We start from the raw sequence: 27,635 nt of genomic DNA, 5'->3' as shown, positions 1-27,635 counted from the left end.
AAAATCATTAGTTTAATTCTTCTGCTATTCAGTACTTCTAATTATTAATTTTCTTAAATAACTTCATCTGCTCTCAGCAATCCTTTTCACATTGCTGCAGAAACTCAGTCTGCTTTTATGTTACTCACTACCATATTCTATTTTCCTTATGTTTTTATCAGATTCTTTGTTTCCCAATCTTTGTCTAAAATATTCCCACATTTTAAGCTTAATGTTCTTTCCGATAACTTTATATACCCTTTCCTTAGAGTTAAAACTACCCTTAATTTATCCTATAATATATGGTTGAGCTCTTACAGTTTTTGCGTCTTTGCACCTGATAGGAAGGTATAATTACTGCAAATTTCCTTGAAAATTAATACTTACTTCACAGCTTTTGAATGTCCCATTCAGAGTTTATTTTGTTAGCACCAAACTAGAAAGGTCTCTTGGTTTCTATGGGAGCAGCAATCTTCACACCTGGACAGGACTTATCTCTGCTCCATTCTCAGTAGCCCCTGAGAATTAAAGGTTAGCTTTATTTGTCACATGTACATTAAAACATCAAAACATACAGGGTAATGAATCATTTTGCATCAACAGCCAACACAGTCCAAGAATTGTGCTGGGGACAGCCTACAAGTGTTGCCACACATACTGCGTCAACATAGTGTGCATAACATTCAGAGCCGGAGTTGGCCAGTAGCCTCTTGAGCCTGTTCCTCTAATCAAGGAGATTATGGATATTCTGATCTTGGTCTCTGCTGCACTTTTTTTCCATTCCTCATAACCCTTGACTCTATTGATTCTTCCTACACTGCTTCTGAAATTCGGCTGTAGAGGGAAGTCATAGAGTCATAGAAAAGTACAGCACAGAATCAGGCCCTTTGGCCCATCTAGTCCATGCTGAAACATTTAAACGGCCTACTCCCATCGAACTGCACCAGGACCATAACCCTCCATATCCCTACTATCATGTACCTAGCTAAACTTCTCTTAAACATTGAAATCGAGCTCGCATGCACCACTTGCACTGGCAGCTCGTTCCACACTCTGATCACCTTCTGAGTAAAGAAGTTTCCCTCCTTGTTCAGCTTCAACTTTTCATCTTTCACCCTTAACCCATGACCTGCAGTTGTAGTCCCACCCCACCTCAGTGGAAAAAAGCCTACATGCATTTACCCTATCTACAGTGTACCCCTCATAATTTTGTATGCCTCTATCAAATCTCTCAATATTCTACATTCCATGGAATAAAGTCCTAATCTATTCAATCTTTCCTCAGGTCTCCAGTCCCAGTAACATCCTTGTAAATTTTCTCTGTACTCTTTCAACCATGTTTACATCTTTCCTATAGGTAGATGACCAAAACTGCACAATACTCCAAATTAGGCCTCATCAGTGTCTTAAACAACTTAAACATAACATCACATCTCCTTTACTCAATACTTTTTTGAAGGCCAATGTACCAAAAGCTTTCTTAGCAACCCTAATAACCTGTGATGCCACTTTTGATTATGGACCTGTAATCCTGATTCCCTTTGTTCTACTGCACTCCTCAATGCCATACTGTTCACTGTGTAAGACCTACCCTGGTTGGTCTTACCAAAGTGCGACAACTCACTCTTGTTGCATTAAATTCCATCTGCCTTTTTTCCCAGCTGGTCCAGATCCCACTGCAAGCCATGACAGCCTTCCTCACTGTCCACTACACCCCCAATCTTGGTGTTATCCACAATTTGCTGATAAGAGTTAACTACATTATCATCCAGATTGTTGATACAGATGGACCCAGCACCAATCCCTGTGGCACACCACTAGTCACAGGCCTCCAATCAGAGAGGCAACCATCGGGCTTCTCCCACAAAGCCAATGTCTAATCTAAATTACTATCTCATCTGGAATGCCGAGCAACTGAACTTTCTTAACCAACCTCCCATGTGGGACCCTGTTAAGTGCCTCGTTAAAGTCCATGTAGACAACATCCACTGCCTTGCCTGCATCAACTTTCCTGGTAACTTCCTCAAAAAAAAAACTCTATAGGATTGATTAGAGACAACCTACCATGCACAAAGCAATGTGGATTATCCTTAAACATTCCATGTCTATCCAAGTATTTATATCTCCAATCCACTAACTTTCCCACTACTGATGTGAGGCTCACCAGCCTATAATTTCCTGGCTTATTTTCAGAGCCTTTCATAAACAGTGGAAAAACATTAGCTATCTTCCAATCACAGGTACCTCACCTGTCCCTCAGAATGATTTAAATACCTCTGCTAGGGCCCTGGCAATTTCTGCACTTGCCTACTGCAAGGTCTGAGGGAACACCTTGTCAGGCCTCTCTATTTATCCTCCCTGACTTGCTTCAGGATAGCAAAACACCTTCTCCTTCTCTGTAACACACATCAAAGTTGCTGGTGAACACAGCAGGCCAGGCAGCATCTCTGGGAAGAGGTACAGTCGACGTTTCGGGCCGAGACCCTTCGTCAGGACTAACTGAAAGAAGAGCTAGTAAGAGATTTCAGCTCTTCTTTCAGTTAGTCCTGACGAAGGGTCTCGGCCCGAAACATCGACTGTACCTCTTCCTAGAGATGCTGCCTGGCCTGCTGAGTCCACCAGCAACTTTGGCGTGTGTTGCTTGAACTTCCAGCATCTGCAGATTTCCTCGTGTTTGCGTTCTTCTCTGTAATCGGTTTAGGGTCCGTGAAGTTGATGCTGCTTTGCCTCACTTCTGTGGACTCTGTGTTTGACTCCTGAGTAAATACAGATGCATTTAAGATCTCCATCATCTGTTTTGGCTCCACGCATGGATTACCATTCTGATTTTCCAGAGGACCAATTTTGCCCTTTGCAATCCCTTGGAAGGGTGGGATTACAGTGTGAAATAGATGATAATGCAAGTGACAAACAGGTAGCTTCTACGGGACGTATAATGCTGTCAGTAATAACAAGACTCAATGCAAACCTGAGGAACTACACTTCATCAGTGAAGATGAGGGGAATCTGAAAGGAGAGGATGGTGGAGCATGGAATAAAGGGAGGACTGTGGGCAGGGGAACCAGTGGGAGGAGTGTGTTGGTGTTGAGCAGGTAAATATGGTTGAAGAGAGGAATGAAATAGAGTGAAGGAGACCAGTTAGATCAGGAGAGATAAAAGAAGGAAATGAAAAGGGACTGAAGAGGAGCAGTTACCTGAGGTTTGAGAGTTCAGTGATCATGCTGTCATGTTGGAGACTGCCCAGATTGAGTATGAGTTGCTATTCTTTTGTTCCTTTCCTCCACCACTTTATCCTGACTATCTCCCCTCTTTCTTTCCAGTGCAGATGAGGAGGTCTCGGCACAAAACCTCAACTCTCCATTTCACTCCACAGATGCTACCCGGCCCACCAGTGCTTTGTGTGTTGCTTCGGATTTCCAGCATCTGCTCCTCCTGTGTCTCCTTCCAGGGATGCTGTCTGACCCACAGTGCATCCAGCTTTTTCTATTTTCGTTTTAGATTTCTGCAGTGTTTTGGTTTTCTCATGAAAAAAAATTATTGCATGCCTTGTGTTGCCCACCCTGGTTGATTTTCTTCCTGCTGCCTTACTATCCAGGGAATGTCGGCTGTTCTAGAGTAATAAGTAACTAGCTACACTTGTGCTGGGCATACTGCCAAAACAGGAAAAATAGTGCCCCTCCCCCTTTACCTCCCAAACCTGTGATTGTTCTGGCCTGTTGAAGGAAGAGATATGCTTCACAAACTCTGATTCAATGCCTCAAGTTTCTTGTTTTCCTTCAGCCACAGAATTTGCTAATCCGTTTGATTTTCCTCCCCTTCTGTGAAAGGCGGATTGAAACAATAAAAATGCAGAGTAGGTTGACTGCAGTTTAGATATAAACAAGACTGCTTTGCCTTTCAAATTCAATGGACTTTTAGTGGAACAAATACAGTGGACGAGCCAGCAGGAAAAGGTTTGGTTTCGCTCTCTTCAGCTGGACATGCAGTGTAGTTGCGGTGTTGAGCTATGAAGAAGCTTGCCCTGAGCTTTGTCAGGTTACACAACTGGATTGGTGTATTCAGTCACCAACCCACAGGTTATCCTCTGCTCTCAAGCCTAGGATTTGGACAACTGAAGGAAGCAAAGGTAGTCTTTTGATTATGTAACAGCTCTTAATTCCTTGAAGGCTGGCGGGAATTTAAAAAGGGAGAAAAATGGAAGGAAGCTGGACAGCTAGAGATTGCAGATTGGAAATTAGGGGCAAGAATTGAGATAGTGGGTAGTATGGGAGTGCAGCAGTTTATACTGTTGCCTCATGCTTCCAGCAATCCAGGTTCGATCCTGATATCAGGTGCTCTTTGTGTGGTGTTTGCACCTTCTCCCTGTGACTGAATTGATTTTTTACGGGGTGCTCCAGTTTACTCCCACATCCCAAGGATGCGCTGCTGAATTAATTGGCCACTGTAAATTACTCCTTCATGCAGGTATGTAGCAAGACAATCAAAGGGGAGCTGATGTAGAGGAGGAGAATAATGCACTGCTAAAAGTAAAAAAAAGGAGAACAAATGTGGGATTGATTGGTTGGTTTGCTGGGAGTTAGTACAGATTTAATAGACTGAATTATCTCCTACTGTGTTGGAAAAATATGATGTGTGTGGTTGCTAAGCAAATAATCCAGGAGTGCCGATGATTGAACCAGACGCGTGTTCCAATTTTACCATGGTACCTGGGAAGCTTTAATTTAATTGATCAAATAGATAATTAGTTTTGAAAATAGCTGCAATCAGTCATGGTGACTTTTAAAGGGACCATGTTTTGGAAATGGTCTATTATTATATACATATTACACTTTTAAACAACCATCTGAGGGTGAATTTCTATGACAATTTTAATGAAAATTTTAAATGATTATGATTGAAAAATGAAATTAGTATAAATCTTCATATTAATCCAGACGTTCATAAAGGTCGTTGAATAGCTCACGTTAAAGCTGATGCTGCAGGAGTGTCCAAAAAATTTGTCGTAATTGGTGGTATACTCAAGTTTCCTCGCCACCTCCAGAGCAGCAAACAAAATACTGAAGGAACTCAGTAAGTCAGGCAGCGTCTGTGGAGGGAAACAAGTGACATTATTAAAGTAAATTTACCTGCGTGCTTAATGACATGGTGATATTTCTTAGTGTGATGCAGCTGAAAAGCTGATGTCTTTTTATTCAGGAGAAGAAGAAATAAAGATCACATTTCTGATTTCTTTCACATGGCCCAGAAATTTGCCCGCCATTGCCCATAAGACATAGAAGTAGAATTAGGCTATTCAGCCCATCACATCTGCCTCACCTTTCAATCATTGTAGTTTTTGTTTCAACTGCATTTTCCCTCCTTCTCAAGTAACTGTTAACCCCCTTACCAATCAAGGGCATATCAATCTCTTCCTGACACAAACACAATGACTTGACCTCCTCAGCTTTCTATGGCAATGAATTCCACAGGTTCACTGACTTCTGTCTCCCCATTTCAGTTTTAAAGGTACATCCAATTATTCTGAATCTGTGCCCTCAGATCCTAGACACTCCTACTAATGGAAACATCCTCTCTGTATCCAATCTATCCAGTTCTTTTGGGAACACTGCCCCTTTCAGAATACTGCAGGAAAGCCTGGAATACTTTGTCTTGGGAAAGACAATCAAGGACTTCACAATGAATTGCTGAATTGTAAGCCTTGTCAAGAACGAATAAACTCTTCTCAGGCTTCCCGCTAGGTACAGGTATCAGTAATAATTGATATTTTGATGACAAACTCTGCAATTTTCGTCAGGGATGATACCCAGCCATGTCTAGTTCAGCGGTATTTATACCCCAGTAGTCCGTCCCTCCTGATTGGTTAGTCCTCATCCAATCAGGTTTCTGCTTTCCCACCTTGTTTATAATTGGATGAGGACTAACCAATCAGGATGGTCAGAATACAGTGGGTATAAATACTACGGGACTAGACATGCCTGAGCTTGATCCCTGATGAAGATGGTAGAGTTTGTCATCGAAACGTTGGTTCTTATCAATACCTGTACCCGGCAGGAAGACCAAGAAGAGTTTATTCATCAAATATGTTTGGAAAGCACAAGATCCTTGTCAAAGAACTGTATATTCTTCTGGAACTCTTCCGTGGACCCCAATCCAGTTTTCGCTGTGAGTTTGGCAACGCAGTGGAGAGCGATGCTGCCTCAAAGCTCCAGTGACCCTGTTTTAATCCTGACCTCTGGCACAGTCAGTGTCTGCATTTTGCATGTTCTCCTGGTGACCACATGGATTTCCTCTGGGAGATCTGGTTTCCTCACACATCCCAAGGATGAGCAGATTGATGGGTTGATTGCCACTAGTGTATGTAGGTGAGTGGTAGGATTCTGGGGAAGTTGATGGGAATGTGGGAAGAATGAAATGAGATCAGTGTACGAGGGGTGATTGATATGTTCGTGGCCTAAGGTAGAAGGAGTCAATTTTAGAAAATCTAGCACATTTATTTTTCAACATAGTCCCCTCCTACATTTACACACTTAGTCCAGCGGTCGTGGAGCATACAGAACTTGGACCTCCAGAAAGTGTCCACAGCGGGGATGATTGATAAGTTTGTGGCCTAAGGCAGAGGTAAATGAGTTATACAGCTCTCTTTACATGCACATGCAGTTCAGCGCTTTGTGATTATGTAAAAAGTTTGAAGTTAATAACTCATCTCCTTTTCAATCTCCCCTGGTAGAATTAGAGTAAATGGTTGGCTGATGGGCTGCACAGACTGATGGGCCGAAGGGCCTATATCCATGCTGGGTAACTCAGTGCCTCACGACAGTGTTGCTCCTGATTCCACTCCACCTTCATTGCCCACTTTTTAATCTAAAGGTGAAAGGAATGCAAAAACGGAAGAGCAAGCATTTAAGGTGAGGGGGGGAAGTTCAAAGGAGATGTGTGAGACAGGTTTCTTACACAGAGTGGTGAGGTCCTGGAATGCGCTGCCAGGAGCAAATACCATAGAGGTGTTTAAGAGGATCTTAGGCATATGAATATGCAGAGACTGGGGGAATATGGATTATGTGTAGGCAGTAGAGATTAGGTGTTATTAGTTTAATTCAGCACAAGTGTGGACCAAAGGTCCTGTTCCTGCATTATACGGTTTTACCTCCTATGTTCTAAGTATGTGGAGTGATATTAAAAATCACAGATTTACAGAATAATCAGCTTATGGGCAGTTCTCAGGAGCAGGACTCTTGTACAACCCAGGGATTGTTTTGAATTGAAAGTGGGTGAGGAATGCCCATTGGAATGGCTGGGATGGGCCTCATGATTAACCTTCCAGGATCGTGGCCAAGCCAAGTGTTGCCAAAGCAACTGACAAAAAGTCTTTGGAAAACAAATCAATGGAGGTGCCAAGCAGAAAGTAAATTTGCACTTTGAGTACAAGTTTAATTGGGTTGACAGCAGTGAGTAAGATGCTCTCCTAAAGACTCACTGGCCCCTTCTCACAAATCTCTCAATCTCTCACATTCGAGGGAGTGTTTGGTGCTGATTCAATGCAAGCCCCCAGTGACTTTTGCCCTAGGTCATATTGAACTGAAAATATGGCACAATTTTGAAGAAAGTTGCAAATTATTTTGAGTGTCTGTGCCATTATTTATTACAACTTAAAATTACATTCTCTTTCAACTAAACAAGGAGGATATTTGGTCCATCAAGTCCTTTGGCATCCCCTAGGTGGCATCCCCTAGGAAGCATCCCATTCCTTCCTCCCCACCTATTCAAAGTACGTATATTACAGACAACCTTGAGATTCGTCTCCTTACAATCAGCCAGGAAACAAAGAAATCCAATAGGACCCATTTAAAAAAAAGACCCATCAAACTCCTAATGTGCAGGAAAAACAACACAAATCGTGCAAACAATAAAAGTCAGCAAATAACATTCAGAATTGAAGTTCACGGAAGTGAGTCCGCAGTCACAAAGCAGGTCACGGCCAGTCTAGGAGCCCATTGTTTGCAGGCCACATCCTCAGTTCAGTGCATAGATGAGTAAATCTCACAGAGCAGTGAGCTGAACACCAGACTGTCCCTCACCTCTAGCCCCAATACCCTGACCTTATCAATCTTTAAAATCCTTTTCCTCTATACCTCTGCAGTTATTCTCACTCACGCTACAATTCCTGTTTTGATTCTTCTTGCAATAGCCTGCACTAAGGGGTAGTTACAGTCATCTATTAACCTTTCAGCATTCTCTTGCTGTGAGAGAAAACGAGAGCATTTGGGGGAAACCCATAAGGTCACAGAGAGAATGTACAAACTCCAGACAGGGCATTAACCGAGATCAGGACTGAACCCAGATATCCTGGAGGGTAAGAGAGCAGTATTAGCCACTTTGTCACTGTGTTGTCCTGCTTGCTTTTCAAATTGCTCCTGTGGAAGCTCACAGAGCGCCTATTTCCTGCTGTAATGCCCCAACGCAACAGTGACTGCACCTCTTCATTGGCTGTAAAGCTATTTGAAGTGTTTTTGTGGTCAGGAAAAGCACTGTAGTAATTTCTTTCTGTCACTAAATTGCTTAGTAATTTCTTTCTAGATCCATTAAATTGCATTTTACCTTAATAGATATGTGCTTACTGCTCATGTGTACCTCTATGTCCAAGTGTAAGGGCTAAGAAGCAGTACGTGTGCTTGGCTATGTGTGAAGGTGTAATTGTGCATGTGTGCAAGTTTATATGTGTGTGCGCATGTGCATGTACACATGAATACATATGTAATATAAATTCAAGTGTTGTGCAGGTGGCCAAGTCAGTGCTGCCAAATTTAGCTTATTGCTAAGACACCTCCAATGAATTAAATAAGAACAATTAATACACACAGGCAAAAATAAATACTGCGAATGCTAGAGATCTGAAAGAAAATTTGAAAGTTCAGGGAATATTCAACAGAAAAGCCACTACCTTTGACAAAAAGCAGTATTAAAGTTGTAGGACAATGGTTTTTCATTGGAGCCTTTCATCTCTCGAATATCGCTGACCTGAAATGTTAACTCTTTCTGGAACAACACAAAAAGCTGGAGGATCACTGCAGGTTAGGTAACATCTATGGAGGAAAATGAACGGTCAATATTTCCGAGTGAGACCATTCTGGACCAGGTGAAGATGCTGATCCGAAACCCTGACTGTCCATTTCCCTACACAATGCTCTCTGAGCTGCATTGAGCTGCTTTGCTCCAGATTCCGGCATCTGCAATCTCTTGTGCCTCTGCTTAACCCTTTCTGACTTGCTAACCATTTCCAGCATTTTCTGTTTTTATCTTAAATTCTTTCATCTGCAGTGGCTGATTGGCAGGAGGCAAAGAGTGGGAATAAAGGGAGCCTTCTCGGATGTTCCACAGGGGCTTGTATTGGGACCAATTCTTTTTATATTAGTAAATATCAGTGATTTGGAAGATGGGATTGATGGCTTTGTTGCAAAGTCTGAAGATGATATGAAAATAGTTGGAGGGACAGGTAGTTTTGAGAAAGTAGAGAGGCTGCAGGATTTAGACAGATTAGGGGAATGGGCAAAGAAATGGCTGATGGAATACCGTGTCGGGAAGTGTATGGCCGTGCACCTTGGTAAAAGAAATGAAAGGTTTGACTGTTTTCTAAATAGAAACATAGAAAACCTACAGCATAATACAGGCCCTTTGGCTCACAAAGTTGTGCTGAATATGTCCCTACCTTAGAAATTACTAGGCTTACCTATAGCCCTCTATTTTTCTAAGCTCCATGTACCTATCCAAAAGTCTCTTAAAAGACCCTACCGTATCCGCCTCCACCACCGTTTCCGGCAGCCCATTCCACACACTCCCCACTCTCTGAGTAAAAAACTTACCCCTGACATCTCTGTACCTACTTCCCAGCAATGGAGAAAAATTACAAAAAAACTGAGGTGCAAAGGGACTTGAGAGTCCTTGTGCAGGTTGAGTCTGTGGTGAGGAAAGCAAATGCAATGTTAGCATTCATTTCAAGAGACTAGAATATAAATGCAAGGCTGTAATGTTGAAACTTTATAAAGCACTTGTAAGGCCTCACTTGGAGTTTTGTGACCAGGTTTGAGCTCCTTATCTTAGAAAGAATGTACTGAAACTGGAGGGGTTCAAAGAAGGTTCACGAAAATGAATCTAGGATTGAATGGCTTATCATATGAAGAACATCTGATAGTTCTGGGCCTGTATTCACTACAATTCAGAAGAATAAGAAGTGACGTTATTGAAACCAATCAAATGGTGAAAGACCTTAATAGAGTAGATGTGAAGAGGATGTTTCCAGCCTCAGAATAGAGGGGTGTCCTTTTAGAACGGTTGAGGAGAAATTTCTTTAGTCAGAGGGTGAATCCATGGACTTCTTTGCCACAGGCAGCTGTGGAAGTCAAGTTTGTATGTATATTTAAGTGAGAGATCAATAGATTCTTGATTGGTTAGGGCATGAAGGGATACAGGGAGAAGATGGGAGAAGATAGGAGATTGGAGTTGAGTGGAAAATTGGGTCAGCCATGATGAAATGATGGAGCAGACACAATGGGCCAGATGGCCTAATTCTGCTCCTATATCTTATGGTCATGATATTTTGTTTGTACAGAGAGTTCTAGCCTTGCTTTTTTTCTTTCCTTTTTCCATGTTTGAGCAGGAACGTTCAGGTGGGACATGAGGAGAAAATCTTCCAAGTAGTGGGCTAAGAGTACCCAAGAGTGAGATTATCGCTTAGGTTTGAAGAGGTGTCCATCAGATTCAAGGGGATAGTATATTTCAAAGTTAGTTGGCTTGCTCCTTTTCCCTAATGATACATTTGATAGCATGCATAAAGCTGGATTGAAATGTATATAAATAGATGCAACATATTTTCCTGGTTGTGTCACAGTTATACCTGCATAGATAAAATGTCTTTGAACACGTACAGTGTAAGCAGCCATACAGCATCCCTTGGCAGTGCACAGAGAGAATTTAATTGTGACTTAAATATATTTCCTAATGAATTTTCTGATACATTTTTTAATAAGTTTCATTAAAAGCAATGACAACCAAAACTCTGGAAAGAAGAGAGCAGAACATCGGTCAACATGGAAGATCAGAAATGGTTTAGTAAGGTAAATGGATGGTAGAAGGTTGTTCCCATTAGCAGATGGACCAAGGAACAGAGAGCTACAGATTTAATGTTATGGCCATAAGGTACAGGGATGATGTGAGGTCAAACATTTTTATGAAGAGTGTATGATCTGAAAGGACCGTCTACAAGGATGGAAACAAAGTCAATCTGTGGTTGCAACTTGGAAAGAGCAGGGGAATGAAACCCAGTACAGTGGGACAATGTGGAGATCCTGATCTTTCGTTTGAAGTTTGCACCTTCTCTTGTTACCTGCTGTTACCTGGTTCGGATTTGGCCCGTGTGCGGAGTGAGAGACACTGAAGCAGGTCGATAGTCCACAAACTTTAATGTGAACAGTGTTAAAGGGAAAGTAAACAATAAACGCTAGGCCAAATAGGGCTGTTAACTAAAACTCTCAAATGGGAAACGAAGCCTATACTGCAGCTGAAAAGAAAATGTAAACATTAAACGATTACTGCTAGTCTTCAGAGTCAGTTCACTCGAAAGTCCAATTTCTCAGAGAAGACTGAAAGCAAACAGGCAGAGAAGCGTTGCTGTGCTCTGTCCAAGTTTCGACAAGTATGGAGTTAAATACTATCACGATTAAATAATAATTAGCTGACACGTGCAAATTCACAAGCGCAATTGCTGTATCGACTGCGCTGCTGAATCCGTGGTTGCAACATCCCTCTTCCCTTAGCCATGCTAGATCGATAAATCACTGAAGTTTTCTGGTTGTGTATATGTAAATGGTAGAAACTGGGAGAGTTGATAGGAATGTTGGGAAGACTTAGTGGGGGATTGCATTACTCATTGAGCTGGCAAGGACTTGAATGAATGGCCTCATTCCCAGTCACGTCAGATTGTTCTGCTAAGACCCATCTTAATGGGTTAATTAGCCTTGACCTGTGCTGCAGTGATTCTCTGAATATATTACATACAATATCAGCCTGCTGGCTCTGCATACTTTGTGTTTTAAGAAATTCTGTTTCTCTATTGCAGAACAAAAGGACAAGGCCCAAAGTCATTCCAGGAACTTTCCTTGTGCCTCAACCAGAACAATCAATTGGAACTCCAGAAACAACACGGACACTGCCTGTCAGGCGTGCCAGCCAGGAAGAGATGGAGTCATCCGAGGAGCTTGCCTCCAGTATAAAAGACATGGAGATAAACAGGTTTGTCTGACACTTAATGAAAACAGAGTGGTTAAATTATTTTTTTATAAAACAATCCAAGGACCTGGTCCAATGCTCCAGGAGTTCAAATCCCACCACAGCAGCTTGGGAATTTAAATTGTTCCTTAAATAACCCGAATGAAAAAGCCAGTTTCCAGCATTGTGACTGAAACTGCAAGCTTGTTGTTATATACCCGCAGTTCAGTGATATTCAGGAACTAGAAATCTGCCAGCCTTGCCTGGTCTATATATGACTAAGGTAATGCAGTTGCCTCTTAATAACATGGAGTCATCGAGAGATACGGCATGAAAACAAGCCTTTTGTCCCATCGAGTTCATGCTATCAGCCACCCACACTAATCTACATTAATCCCATTTTTTATTCTGCCCACATTTTCAATAATTCCTTTCAGATCCCACACTCTAAGGGCAACTTTGAGTGGCCATTTAACCAACCAACCCTCATGGCGTTGGGATGTGACAGGCAACTGGAGAACCCAAAGCCAGGAGAAACCTACGTAGTCACAGGGAGAACACGCATACACCACACAGCAGTAGCTGACGTCAGGATTGAATGTAGTTCCCTGGTGCGGTGAGGCAAAAGCCCTACTGTCTGTGCTGCTATGTTGCCCTTGAGTCCTTGAGCAATTAGTGATGGGGAGTAACTAAATAGTATTCGAGTTTGCAATGCATGTCCCGTGACCCAGCATTACTGAAATGACTTGAAAATTGTTATGCAGAACCATTGTGGCCCATCATGAGATACTTGGACCTGTGAATCATGTATTACCTTTGAAATATGTATGGGTATAAAGGTTAGAGAATGCTTGTACACATTATATAATTCTTTCTGTCAGAGAAGGAATACGTTCCTTTGAACTTGCAGGGGCTGGTTCTGTCTTAAGGTGCTAAGAGTAACTGCCGGTCTTTATTTCTCCAAGCTAGGCACCTCTCTCCCAGCAGAACCAGCTCATAGAACTGTCCCCAGTGCCAGTAATGTGTGATAACCTGTTCAGTCAGCTTTATGCATCATGTTGTGGTGAAAGCACATCTGCTTGAAATATAACAACCGGAGTAATGCACAAGAAATTATTGCTCTAATTATCGCTTGTCACTAGTGAGGCAGGCATTGATCCAAATAAGGGGAGCCAGCTGTCTGTGTGGATGCTGTTGGTGCCAGGACTTCCAAGGTTAGGGGCCAGTGATAGCAAAATGATGCCAAGTCAGGAAGGTGTGTGAATTAGAGGTGGTGGCATTCCAAGCTGCCTTTTTCCCCCACCGTGGTAGGAAATACAGATCGGGGAGTTTTGTCACGGCAACTAACTCCAATACTGTTGTAGTCACTGTGGGGTTGTGTTAGAGGGAGTGGATGCAACTATTAGATTGCTATCTCTGCACCATCCATGAATGGTATTGGCTAGTTGCTACCTCAGCAATGAACTCTACACCTCTTGCACTACAATGGCTTTGACTCTGATTCTATCCTTACCTTTTTCCCCTAAGGTCTTGTTTTGGCAGTATTTTTTTCTCTCTCCAGTGTCGTGTATAGTTTATATTCTTTGTGTTGTAATTGTGATGCTGAATTAAAAGTCAAGTGTGCAAGTATCCACCCCACTACTACAGCCCCTCTTATTCCATGGATGCTCCCTCCAGATCATTTTTTTCTCTCTTTTTTTTCTATTGATGCTCTAGGATAATGATAATGATACTTCATTAGGAGTTTGAAGAGAGATGGTATGTCAACAAAAACACTCAGAAACTTCTATAGATGTACCATGGAGAGCATCCTGACAGGCTGCATCACTGTCTGGTATCGGGGGCTACTGCACCAAAAGAAGCCGTGAATTTATTTGGCTCCATCTTGGGTACTAGCCTACAAAGTACGCAGGACATCTTCAAAGAGCGGTGTCTCAGAAAGGCAGCATCCATTATTAAGGACCTCCAGCACCCAGGGCATGCCCTTTTCTCACTGTTACCGTTAGGCAGAAGGTGCAGAAGCCTGAAGGCACACACTCACTGATTCAGGAAAAAGCTTCTTTCCCTCTGCCATACGATTCCTAAATGGATACTGAACTCGTAAACACTACCTCACATTTTTAATATATATTCTGTTTTTGCACGATTTTTAATCTATTCAGTGTACCTATACGTTTATTTATTCTTCTACGTTATGTATTGGATTGAACTGCTGCTGCTAAGCTAACCAATTTCACGACACATGCCGATGATAATAAATCTGATTCTGACTGGCAGTTAAAGCTTTGCAAATAACTGACCTCATGACCCGGTGTCTCTCCATTTCAAATATTTGGTAGGCAACCTGTACCCCATCCACGGGTGAAGGATGTCATGTAAATGGAAGTTGTTCCTGTGGCACCACTCCCATTTTGACTTGTGGCTGACTGCCACCTTTGCCTCTGTCCCACCCCTACTGCGCTCTCCTGGATGTACATTACAAATAGTGCAGGTTTAACATAAACGCGCTGAACCCGACTGACATAGTCAAGGACAAGTTCGAGCAAGCCAGCAACTGCCTTGTTTGAAATCAAGGTTGCAAGCACACTGTGGGCTTGTCCATACAACTGTGCATACTTTTCCAATGCTAGCAACTGTTTGAAGTTTGCCCTTCAAATGCCGGGAGCCATGCAACATGAAAGCCTCAACAACAGTGGAAAGTAGAACAACCTTTCCTCCAGATTTGGCTTGAGGTCTCAAATTACATGAAAACGTTTGGAAGGCTTTGCCCCAGTTCTAGGTCATCCAGTTTTGGGATTTCCGGGTTCCCATCGAGGCAAATGTACCTGACATGTTCGATAGATAAGTAGATACTTCATTTATCCCAAAGGAAGTTACAGTATCACAGTAGCATTACAAGTGCACAGATATACGAATATTAGAAGAGAAGTAGAAAGAATAAAAAATAAATTACCTTAATCAGTCGGGGGGGGGGGAGTGGGTGTCATCACTTCCCTGGCTATAAGTTGAGTCATTATAGAGCCTAATTGCCGAGGGTAAGAATGACCTCATATAGCGCTCTTTGGAGCAGCACAGTAGAGTCTTAGTCTATTATTTAAACTACTTCTCTGTTCAGCCAAGGTGACATGTAGAGGTTGAGAAACATTGCCCACAATTGCCAGGATTTCCCATAGTCATTTGTTCTACCACGGTCTCCAGTGTGTCCAGTTTGACTCCTATAATAGGACCAGCCTTTCTAATCCGTTTATTGAGCCTGTGTTGATGCCATTGCCCCAGCACACCACCGCATGGAAGATTGTACTGGCAACAATAGACTGGTGGAACTTGTGCAGGAGAGGCCTGCATACTCCAAGGGACCTCAGTCTCCTCAGGAAGTAGAGGCAACTCTGGCCCTTCTTGTACAGAGCCTCTGTGTTGGTGCTCCACTCAAGTCTGTCACTCAGGTGCACCCCCATATGTGTGTGTGTGTGTGTGTGTGTGTGTGTCTACTGATCAGAAAGGGTCACCAAATCAACTCACTGATAAAGCTCCTGGGCACATTTGCCAAGGTGAATGGCATATGTCAGCAAAAGAGAACCCACATGACTCTCTACGTGTGCAGCTTTCTCATGTCTGAGATGGAAGGGGTCCAGCACTGAGAAGCTACATAGAACCACTGGCGTTTCAGAACAGGCCCCTTTCTGTAATGCTCAGTGAACAAAGTTCTTGTGCTGATTAGGACAAAGGTATGAGAACTGGGAACTTGTGAAGATAAGAACCTTTGCTCCTAACAGTGTCAGCATTTCCGATCATAAGTGGGTTGATGACACTGCCACAGTAGTTTAAGCCTGTTCACCCCATACGGGGAGATATGAGTCACTCGAGGTGCTGGGATCTGGAGCATAAAATACTGACACTGGAGTTCCTCCAGCAGTTTGTTTTTCACCACTCCACAGATGCACTCTCCCTGGCTCATGCTAAGCAGCTATCTGATACTCTTAATGTCTGGCTCGAAGTTGAACATAATCCACCAGAGCAAAATTAGCTGCCTTTATGCAAGGGGCCAAATCTATTTGCGCAGAGCTTGCTGACAGTAATCTGCAAGACACAAGTCAGAAGTGTGAGGGAATGCTCTGCACTTGTCTGGATGAGTACTATTCTCATCTGACACTCAACAAGCTTGACACCAGCCGGAAGTGGCAGCTTCTGTGGTGCCTATCATCTACCTAAAATCTTTCATTCCCTCTATCATAGAGAGTTAGAACACACATTACACCACAGTACAGCCCCTTAAGCCCACAGTATTGAGCCCATCTTTTAAATTACTTTAAGATCAATCTAACCTTTCCCTCCTTTATAGCCCTCAATCCTTCTTTCACCCATGTGCCTACTTAAGACTTTCTTAAACGCCTCTGATGTATCTGCCTCCACTATTACACCTGTCAGAGTGTTCCACAAACCCACCACTCTCTGTGTAAAGAACTTACTTCTGACATTACGGAACTGGAGCTGCAGCTCGATGACCTTCGTCTGGTCAGGGAGAGTGAGGAGTTGATAGAGAGGAGTTACAGGCAGGTCGTCACACCGGGGCCACGGGAGGCAGACAAGTGGGTCACGGTTAGGAGGGGGAAGGGGAAGAGTCAGGTAATAGGGAGTACCCCGGTGGCTGTGCCCCTTAACAATAGGTACTCCTGTTTGAGTACTGTTGGGGGGGACAGCTTACCCGGGGGAAGCGACAGTGGCCGTGCCTCCAGCACAGAGTCCAGCCTTGTAGCTCAGAAGGGTAGGGAAAGGAAGAGGAGGGCAGTTGTGATAGGGGACTCGATAGTAAGGGGGTCAGATAGGCGATTCTGTGGACGCAGTCCAGAGACCCGGATGGTAGTTTGCCTCCCTGGTGCCAGGGTCCGGGATATTTCTGATCATGTTCAAGATATCCTGAAGTGGGAGGGTGAGGAGCCAGAGGTCGTGGTACATATAGGTACCAATGACATAGGTAGGAAAAGGGAAGAGGTCCTGAAAGGAGAATATAGGGAGCTAGGAAGGGAGTTGAGAAAAAGGACTGCAAAGGTAGTAATCTCGGGATTACTGCCTGTGCCACGCGACAGTGAAAGTAGGAATGCGATGAGGTGGAGGATAAATGCGTGGCTGAGGGATTGGAGCAGGAGGCAGGGATTCAAGTTTCTGGATCATTGGGACCTCTTTTGGCGCAGGTGTGACCTGTACAAAAAGGACGGGTTACACTTGAATCCTAGGGGGACCAATATCCTGGCAGGGAGATTAGCGAGGGCTACTGAGGTGACTTTAAACTAGAATGGTTGGGGGGTGGGAATCAAATTAAAGAGGCTAGGCGAGAGGAGGTTAGTTCACAACAGGGGGATGGGAACCAGTGCAGAGAGACAGAGGGGTGTAAAGTGAGGGTAGAAGCAAAAAGTAGTAAGGAGAAAAGTGAAAGTGGCAGGCCGACAAATCCAGGGCAAGCATCAAAAAGGGCCACTTTTCAACATAATTGTATAAGGGCTAAGAGAGTTGTAAAAGAGCGCCTGAAGGCTTTGTGTGTCAATGCAAGGAGCATTCATAACAAGGTGGATGAATTGAAAGTGCAGATTGTTATTAATGATTATGATATAGTTGGGATCACAGAGACATGGCTCCAGGGTGGCCAAGGATGGGAGCTCAACGTTCAGGGATATTCAATATTCAGGAGGGATAGACATGAAAGAAAAGGAGGTGGGGTGGCGTTGCTGGTTAAGGATGAGATTAACGCAATAGAAAGGAAGGACATAAGCCGGGAAGATGTGGAATCGATATGCGTAGAGCTGCATAACACTAAGGGGCAGAAAACGCTGGTGGGAGTTGTGTGCAGGCCACCTAACAGTAGTAGTGAGGTCGGAGATGGTATTAAACAGGAAATTAGAAATGTGTGCAATAAAGGAACAGCAGTTATAATGGGTGACTTCAATCTACATGTAGATTGGGTGAACCAAATTGGTAAAGGTGCTGAGGAAGAGGATTTCTTGGAATGTATGCGGGATGGTTTTTTGAACCAACATGTCGAGGAACCAACTAGAGAGCAGGCTATTCTGGACTGGGTTTTGAGCAATGAGGAAGGGTTAATTAGCAATCTTGTCGTGAGAGGCCCCTTGGGTAAGAGTGACCATAATATGGTGGAATTCTTCATTAAGATGGAGAGTGACATAGTTAATTCAGAAACAAAGGTTCTGAACTTAAAGAGGGGTAACTTTGAAGGTATGAGACGTGAATTAGCTAAGATAGACTGGCAAATGACACTTAAAGGATTGATGGTGGCTATGCAATGGCAAGCATTTAAAGGTTGCATGGATGAACTGCAACAATTGTTCATCCCAGTTTGGCAAAAGAATAAATCAAGGAAGGTAGTGCACCCGTGGCTGATGAGAAATTAGGGATAGTATCAATTCCAAAGAAGAAGCATACAAATTAGCCAGAAAAAGTGACTCACCTGAGGACTGGGAGAAATTCAGAGTTCAGCAGAGGAGGACAAAGGGCTTAATTAGGAAGGGGAAAAAAGATTATGAGAGAAAACTGGCAGGGAACATAAAAACTGACTGTAAAAGCTTTTATAGATATGTAAAAAGGAAAAGGCTGGTACAGACAAATGTAGGTCCCCTACAGACAGAAACAGGTGAATTGATTATGGGGAGCAAGGACATGGCAGACCAATTGAATAATTACTTTGGTTCTGTCTTCACTAAGGAGGACATAAATAATCTTCCAGAAATAGTAAGGGACAGAGGGTCCAGTGAGATGGAGGAACTAAGCGAAATACATGTTAGTAGGGAAGTGGTGTTAGGTAAATTGAAGGGATTAAAGGCAGATAAATCCCCAGGGCCAGATGGTCTGCATCCCAGAGTGCTTAAAGAAGTAGCCCAAGAAATAGTGGATGCATTTTTCAAAACTCATTAGATTCTGGACTAGTTCCTGAGGATTGGAGGGTGGCTAATGTAACCCCACTTTTTAAAAAAGGAGGCAGAAAGAAACCGAGGAATTATAGACCGGTTAGCCTAACGTCGGTGGTGGGGAAACTGCTGGAGTCAGTTATCAAAGATGTGATAACAGCACATTTGGAAAGCAGTGAAATCATCGGACAAAGTCAGCATGGATTTGTGAAAGGAAAATCATGTCTGACGAATCTCATAGAATTTTTTGAGGATGTAACTAGTAGAGTGGATAGGGGAGAACCAGTGGATGTGGTATATTTGGATTTTCAAAAGGCTTTTGACAAGGTCCCACACAGGAGATTAGTGTGCAAACTTAAAGCACACGGTATTGGGGGTAAGGTATTGATGTGGATAGAGAATTGGTTAGCAGACAGGAAGCAAAGAGTGGGAATAAACGGGACCTTTTCAGAATGGCATGCAGTGACTAGTGGGGTACCGCAAGGCTCAGTGCTGGGATCCCAGTTGTTTACAATATATATTAATGACTTGGATGAGGGAATTAAATGCAGCATCTCCAAGTTTGCGGATGACACGAAGCTGGGCGGCAGTGTTAGCTGTGAGGAGGATGCTAAGAGGATGCAGGGTGACTTGGATAGGTTGGGTGAGTGGGCAAATTCATGGCAGATGCAATTTAATGTGGATAAATGTGAAGTTATCCACTTTGGTGGCAAAAATAGGAAAACAGATTATTATCTGAATGGTGGCCAATTAGGAAAAGGGGAGGTGCAACGAGACCTGGGTGTCATTATACACCAGTCATTGAAAGTGGGCATGCAGGTACAGCAGGCGGTGAAAAAGGCGAATGGTATGCTGGCATTTATAGCGAGAGGATTCGAGTACAGGAGCAGGGAGGTACTACTGCAGTTGTACAAGGCCTTGGTGAGACCACACCTGGAGTATTGTGTGCAGTTTTGGTCCCCTAATCTGAGGAAAGACATCCTTGCCATAGAGGGAGTACAAAGAAGGTTCACCAGATTGATTCCTGGGATGGCAGGACTTTCATATGAAGAAAGACTGGATGAACTAGGCTTGCACTCGTTGGAATTTAGAAGATTGAGGGGGGGTCTGATTGAAACGTATAAAATCCTAAAGGGATTGGACAGGCTAGATGCAGGAAGATTGTTCCCGATGTTGGGGAAGTCCAGAACAAGGGGTCACAGTTTGAGGATAAGGGGGAAGCCTTTTAGGACTGAGATTAGGAAAAACTTCTTCACACAGAGAGTGGTGAATCTGTGGAATTCTCTGCCACAGGAAACAGTTGAGGCCAGTTCATTGGCTATATTTAAGAGGGAGTTAGATATGGCCCTTGTGGCTAAAGGGATCAGGGGGGTATGGAGGGAAGGCTGGTGCAGGGTTCTGAGTTGGATGATCAGCCATGATCATAATAAAGGGCGGTGCAGCCTCGAAGGGCCGAATGGCCTACTCCTGCACCTATTTTTCTATGTTTCTATCCTCCTAGACTCTCCTCCGGTCGCTTTGAAATTACGTCCCTTTGTATTAGTCATTTTCTCCTTGGGGAAAAGGTCTCTGGCTATCCACTCTAACTATGCCTCTTATCATCCTGTGCACGTCTATCCAGTCACCTCTCATTCTCCTTCGCTTCAAAGAGAAAAGCCTTAGCTCACTTAGCCTACCTTCATTAAGACATGCCCTCTCGTCCAGCCAGTATCCTGATAAATGTCCTCCGTACTGTCTCTGAAGCTTCCATATTCTTCCTATAATGAGGCAACAGGAACTGAACAAGATATTCCAAGTTTGGTCTAACCAGGGTTTTAAAGAGCTGCAACATTGCCTTGTGGCTCTTGAACTAGGTTCCCTGAATAATGAAGGCCAAGAGATTCGCTGGGCTTGTTTTCCTAAGAGTAAGGAGGCTAAGAGATGACCTAATAGAGGTAGATAAGATTATGACAAGTATAGGTAGAGGAAATGGCAAAAATCTTTTCTCCTCTGCTAGGCATGTCAAACTCATATCACAGGTTTGATTTTTTTAAATCAAGCACACATAATGTAATAATGACCCCACATAGCACTGATTTACATAGTACTCCACCTCCAAGGAACACATCTCCAGCGTTAGGAACATGAGGGCATAAATTTAATGTAAGAGGAAGGGCTTTAAAAAGGACCTGGGGATTAAGAGTTTTTTACAAACTGGTTGATACCTGGAATGCACTAGCAGAGGAGGTGGTAGAATCAGACACATTCACTATATTTAGACAGCCACTGGAATAGGTAAATGCGAATTGTGTAGATAGGCAAAATGATTAGCAGGGATGTGCTAAATCCTGTACTGCACAACACTTTGACTCTCTGTAATAATCCATGGTTGAAATATACATAGTTTGCAAATGGCATTCCCTTGCCGACTGCCTACATCCTAGTGGATCATTTATGACCAGAAGCTCAACTGAACCAGTCACATCAGTATTGAAACTACAGAAACAAACAGAAGTCTGGGTATTGTGTTGCATGAATCACCCCCGTCATACCAAAGACTTCCTGCCATCTACTGTACAAACCACAAATCAAACATGGTGAAATACTCTCCAGTCTCCGGGTTGAGTGCAATTCCAATACACTCAGACCCCACTTAATGCTGAGGATGTGTTGCTCGGAGGTGGAGTGCTATGTAAATCAGTGCTATGTGTGGTCATTATTACATTATGTAAATAGACACGTGTGCTTGATTTTTTAAAAAATCAAACCCGAGATATATGAGTTTGTGGGTCCTCCTCAAACTTTGGCTGATTCTTCAAGTAGGCTTCAAGATTTACTGCCTTTTCTGAAGTTTCTTCTCATGAAGCAGTTCTTAGTAGCGGAAAATCATGCCTAGAACACCTCTCTTTGCCTTATTGCTTCGCTCCCAGTAGGGGTCATTATCGATGAACTGGTCCATGATTTGTGTGATCATGCTGAGGAATTTTGTGGTGACATTTCTTGCTGATGTTTCCTTTTCTCCGTCCGTGTCCTCAGATTCACCCAGGGTTTGTTGCTCTGCCAATTCTCGAAGCTCTTCATTATTGGGGCTCTCACCATGAGAATGCAGTAACTCTCCAACATCGCCATTATTAACATCCCCACGCCATATCACTTGCAGCTTTTGATTTTGAATGACCATTTTTATATGAAAGGACAATATGGTGGTAAAACTTCTGATTCTATTGGATGGTTGAGAGTTGTGGTTTGTTTGGTTTCCCAACAAGGGCAAGTGTTATTAACCTTTTAATTTTAGTAGCTGCAAGAGGAGGTTATACATTATTTGGTATCAGGCTTCTCTCGAACAGCCAGCACAATGGTATTTTGGCACAAGGAATTAAATCACTGTGCATTCAACTTGTTTCCACACACATCTACAAACATACACTCGCACATACACACTGTGTTTACACACACTTCTCATATACGCGCGCAACATGCAGACATTGCACAGTCATCCTGAACACGAACGAACACACACACACACACACACACGTTTCTTTGATTTATTTGTCATCTGATTGCAATCGATTTATTCTCCATCCCTAATTGTGTCAGAACCAAGGAGGCAGCCACATTGGTGAGTCTGATGTCACATATAGGTCAGACCCGGTAAGGTCAGCAGATTAACTCTTCCCAACAGCCATTAGTTAGCCAAATGGATCTGATAGTTTCATGGCCACCATTATAGAGACGAGCTGTTTTTATTCCAGATTTATTTAATTGCCTGAATTTGAATTCCCCTCTGACACGGTGGGTTCTGAACTCGTGTGATACCTTATAGTGATGCTGTGGCAGTGGGCCCAGGGGTCAGTAGTGGGATTTAGTGACTAGATCTGGCTCTGTGGGTGCACTCTTGTGCCTGTTGGTTCTGTGCTCCAGTTCTGATGAAAGGTGCAGCTGAGAGCATTTGGGAAATAAAAGTGTGTTCACTCCATCTGTCCTGAACATTTCCCATACTGCCAATTGTCTTTCTTGTCAATTTGAACTGAGTTCAGATCCTCCTCACAATAAAGTTAATTTTTCTCTTCGAAAGTCATCCCAGCAATAAAACAATTAGAGACATTGATGTAGTAAACATGCATAATGTATGAGAAGTCACAATTATAATCTAAAGTACAACACTACAAGTTTCATTGCAATGCCTGAAACAGGTTAAAAGCAAGTTTATATTTTGTAACTTTTGAAGCATTTGACTGATGCTTATGGCGATGCTGATTTGGTGATTATGACAGTTCGATGATAGTTGTTGACTTAAAGCTGCACTGATGTGACTCTGTTGATTGAACTCGTTGACGAATATAGTACAAGTCTAAATATAGAGAGCGCTCCACTGGAAAAGATCTGTACACATATGCATGTGAACGGATTAAATATCAATTAATCTTTTTTTTTATTTGCACTTATTCCAAATATGTTTTCTAGAATTCCTCTATCCCCTTGAAGGGAAAAAAATGGCAACTTAAGATAGTCAGTGAAAGAAAATAACCTGTTCTTAACTTGGGGATGGTTGGGCGGTCTGACTGTGTTTATCAGATTTAGTCTCCATTTTTTGGTCAGAGATGTTCATTTCTAAACAATATTACAAAGCAATATTTTCCTGGTTGTGAAATTCATTCTGGTAATTGTCTTTATACCAGTAATGACTGACTCAGCACTCGTAAATTCTGTCAGGGCTATAACCAGCCCCTAATAGTAAATTGGCATGTTAGGTCATACATATTTATCACCCACAGTCTCACTAATCTGGCTTCTAGACTGTAAAGTAGAAGAAGAAAGCCCTTAACTCTGAGTGGAGTCATCGGGATGCCGTCATGATGGTGTTATTTTTTTAAGCAGGCTTTCTTATTTTTATGAGGCCAAGTTGCTAGCTCGACACTCAACCCAGCACAGATGGAAAGCACGCAAGAGAGCTGGCTGGATTCAAACTCGGGAGCCTTCGCTCCGAAGTCCAGCGCTGATGCCACTACGCCACCAGCCGGCTAGACTGCAAAGTATTCTTTATACTTTATTGTCGCCAAATAATTGGTACTAGAATGTACAATCATCACAGCGATATTTGATTCTGTGCTTCCCACCCCTGGATTACAAATATTAAATATTTAAAAATATTAAAAATAGTAAAAATTAGTAAATATTTAAAAAATAAATTATAAATCATAAATAGAAAATAGAAAAATGGAAAATAAGGTAGTGCAATAAAACCGAGAGGCAGGTCTGGATATTTGGAGGGTACGGCCCAGATCCGGGTCAGGATCCGTTCAGCAGTCTTATCACTGTTGGAAAGAAGCTGTTCCCATATCTGGCCGTACGAGTCTTCAAGCTCCTGAGCCTTCTCCCGGAGGGAAGAGGGACGAAAAGTGTGTTGGCTGGGTGGGTCGTGTCCTTGATTATCCTGGCAGCACTGCTCCGACAGCTTGCAGTGTAAAGTGAGTCCACGGACGGAAGATTGGTTTGTGTGATGTGCTGCGCCGTGTTCACGATCTTTTGCAGCTTCTTCCTGTCTTGGACAGGGCAACTTCCATACCAGGTTGTGATACACCCTAGAAGAATGCTTTCTATGGTGCATCTATAAAAATTAGTGAGGGTTTTAGGGGACAGGCCAAATTTCTTTAGTTTTCTCAGGAAGTAAAGGCACTGTTGGGCCTTCTTCGCAGTGAACTCTGCTTGGTTGGACCAAGTCAGGTCATTTGTGATATTGACCCAGAGGAACTTAAAGCTTTTGACCTGTTCCACTTGCGCACCACCAATGTAAATTGGGACGTGCGGTCCGCTACTCCTTCTGAAGTCAACAATTCCTTCGTCTTGCTGACGTTGAGGGATAGGTTATTGTCTTCGCACCATGTCACCAGGTTCTTAATTTCCTCTCTGTACTCAAACTCATCATTACCCGAGCTACGGCCTACAATTGTTGTGTCATCAGCAAACTTATATATTGAGTTTGATGGAAACTTGGCTGCACAATCATGGGTGTACAGTGAGTACAGCAGGGGGCTGAGTACACAGCCCTTTGGGGCACCGGTGCTCAGAGTGATTGTAGAGGAGAGCTTGTCCCCTACTTTTACAGCCTGGGTCCTGTCTGTGAGGACGTTGAAGATCCAGCTGCAGATCTGAGTGCCAAGGCCCAGGTTCCGGAGCTTAGGAATCAGTTTATCTGGAATGATGGTATTAAAGGCAGAGCTGTAGTCAACGAAAAGGAGCCTTACGTATGCATCTTTGTTCTCCAGGTGTTCTAAGAAGGAATGTAGGGCCAGAGAAATGGCATCTGCCGTTGACCTATATAATATCCTCAGCTTTAAATGCCAACACAGCCTTGCCCACAAGTTTCCTGTATCTTCTTTCCTTCTTAACCCCTTAGCTCACTGACCTACAGTACATTGATTCCAGTCTACCAGAATCTGAATTGAAAGACTCTTTGTAGTTCTCTCTGCTCCCTGGACAGCATAACCTCCTCCAGATGTAGAGTGCTCCCAGTACCTTATTCTTCCCCCCCAAATCCCAAATCCCTAATCCCTTGGCCTCACCACTTCAGCAGTGCCTTCACTTTAAAAGCCTGAACCTTTCTGTCTAATTCCTTTACACTAAAAGTTGGCATTTGTCTCAGCTTCTAAAACACCCACTAAAATTTATCTCCTCCACCAGGCATTTGGTTATCTCTGCTGACACATCCTCCTTTGGCTTATGATTAACTTGTGACATTGTCTATGGAAACTTTCTGAGCTTTATTTCTGATTAAAGAAACTTGCTGGCATGGAGATGATGGGCCAAAATGGCATTAGTAGCCAGTGATTTGCAAATGTAAGTCATACTTGTTCACACTTGCCATTTATTGGCTGTATTTTTGCTAACGAGAATGAGTGCCTCAGCGAGGTAATCAAGGACTATGATGAATTTTATTCACCATTTACATGTATTAAGAATTTCCTGTGATGTGTTGATGAAACATGCAACATGGACAGTAGGGGTATGGAGGGCTATGGTCGATGGGAGTAGGCAGTTTAAATGGTTCAGCATAGACTAGGTGGGCCAAAGGACCAATTTCTGTGTTGTACTCTTCTATGACTCTATGACTAAAACAAAACGAAAACATTCAACAATTGTAAAGAAAAGAATTATATGAAAGTAAAGTTAGAAGTACAGATACGAAATAAATGTGCAAACATAAATAAGTACTAGAAAATCTGCAGATGCTGGAAATCCAAGCAACACACACAAAGTGCTGGAGGATCTCAGCAGGCCAGGCAGCATCTATGGAAAAGAGTAAACGGTCGACATTTCGGGCTGAGACGAGCATGTGTGTGTTGCATAAATAAATACCAGCATGTACTTACAATTTAAACAGCATTATAAAAAATGGTTCAAAGTGTTTCCAATGCTGTTCTGTGACTGAGGTAATAGCTAAAGGGGAGCTAACTAGATTGAGAGTCATAGAGAGAAACAGCACAGAATCCAAGCAACACACACAAAATGCTGGTGAACGCAGCAGGCCAGCCAGCATCTATAGGAAGAAGTACAGTTGACGTTTCGGGTCAAGACCCTTCGTCAGAACTAACGGAAAAAAGAGATGGTAAGAGATTTGAAAGGGGGAGGGGGAGACCTGAAAAGATAGGAGAAGACAGGAGAGGGAGGGGATGAAGCCAAGAGCTGGGAATTTGATTGGCGAAAGGGATACAAGGCTGGAGAAGGGACAGGATCATGGGACAGAAGGCCTTGCAAGAAAGAAAGGGGGAGGGGAGCACCAAAGGAAGATGGAGAACAGGCAAGGAGTTATTGTGAGAGGGAAAAATAAATAAATAAATAAATAAATAAATAGGGGTGGGGTAGGAATGGGAGGAGGGGCATTAGTGGAAGTTAGAGAAATCAATACTCGTGCCATCAGGTTGGAGGCTACCCAGATAGGATATAAGGTTCAGCCCTTCAACTTTTCAACCACACGTTCACCCAGACTGCTCCCCAGTACAGAATCCATGCTGATTCAGCCTACAGTATCAATCTGACCAACAAGCATCCATTTTCACATTAATCCTACCCATGTGCTCATCAACTCTGCCCAGATTCTACAATTCACCAACACACTTGGGCAACTTGCCAATCAATTAATCTACAAATCTCCACCCACCACCCCACCCCCCATGTTCTGTGGCTGTGGGAGGAAAACTAACTATCTCAGAGGAAATACACACTGTCAGAGGGAGAACGTGGACGTACACACTGTCCGAGGGAAAATGTGGAAACAACACAGGCAAAGCTAGAGGTCAGGATTGAACCCCAGTTGCTGGAGCTCATAGGAAGCCGCTTTATTAGCCATAGTCTAGACTCAAGTGTTGTTGACCAATCCTTGAGGGAGACACCCATCATTATGTACCAGATGAACAATCAAAACCCACTCTTCCCACCCAACCTACAGCTCCTTGGAGTCTGTCCTTTTAGTCGTTTGTGGGATCAAAGCAAATTGTTGTTGTTATA

At 43.1% G+C, this 27,635-nt stretch overlaps 1 protein-coding gene and 1 long non-coding RNA gene across 3 annotated transcripts in view; one reads left to right on the top strand and one right to left on the bottom strand.

Moving 5' to 3' along the window:
- fam13a (family with sequence similarity 13 member A) overlaps positions 1–27,635 on the top strand; it is a 280,084-nt gene that overhangs the window by 138,158 nt on the left and 114,291 nt on the right. For both annotated transcript variants that reach the window (XM_063046842.1, XM_063046840.1), the window contains exon 7: positions 12,089–12,261. In XM_063046842.1, the coding sequence (XP_062902912.1) occupies positions 12,089–12,261 (173 nt within the window). The remainder of the gene's footprint in view (positions 1–12,088; positions 12,262–27,635) is intronic.
- Positions 320–21,239, bottom strand: LOC134345722 (uncharacterized). The gene is made up of 3 exons (XR_010017754.1): positions 20,828–21,239; positions 4,943–5,065; positions 320–497 (listed from the first exon to the last, which is right to left on the bottom strand). It is a non-coding gene; the product is annotated as an uncharacterized LOC134345722 (long non-coding RNA).

Source organism: Mobula hypostoma, chromosome 4 (genome assembly GCF_963921235.1).
Source record: "Mobula hypostoma chromosome 4, sMobHyp1.1, whole genome shotgun sequence".
In the NCBI taxonomy this organism is placed as follows: Eukaryota; Metazoa; Chordata; class Chondrichthyes; order Myliobatiformes; family Myliobatidae; genus Mobula; species Mobula hypostoma.
This window is presented reverse-complemented; position numbering and strand designations above follow the sequence as displayed.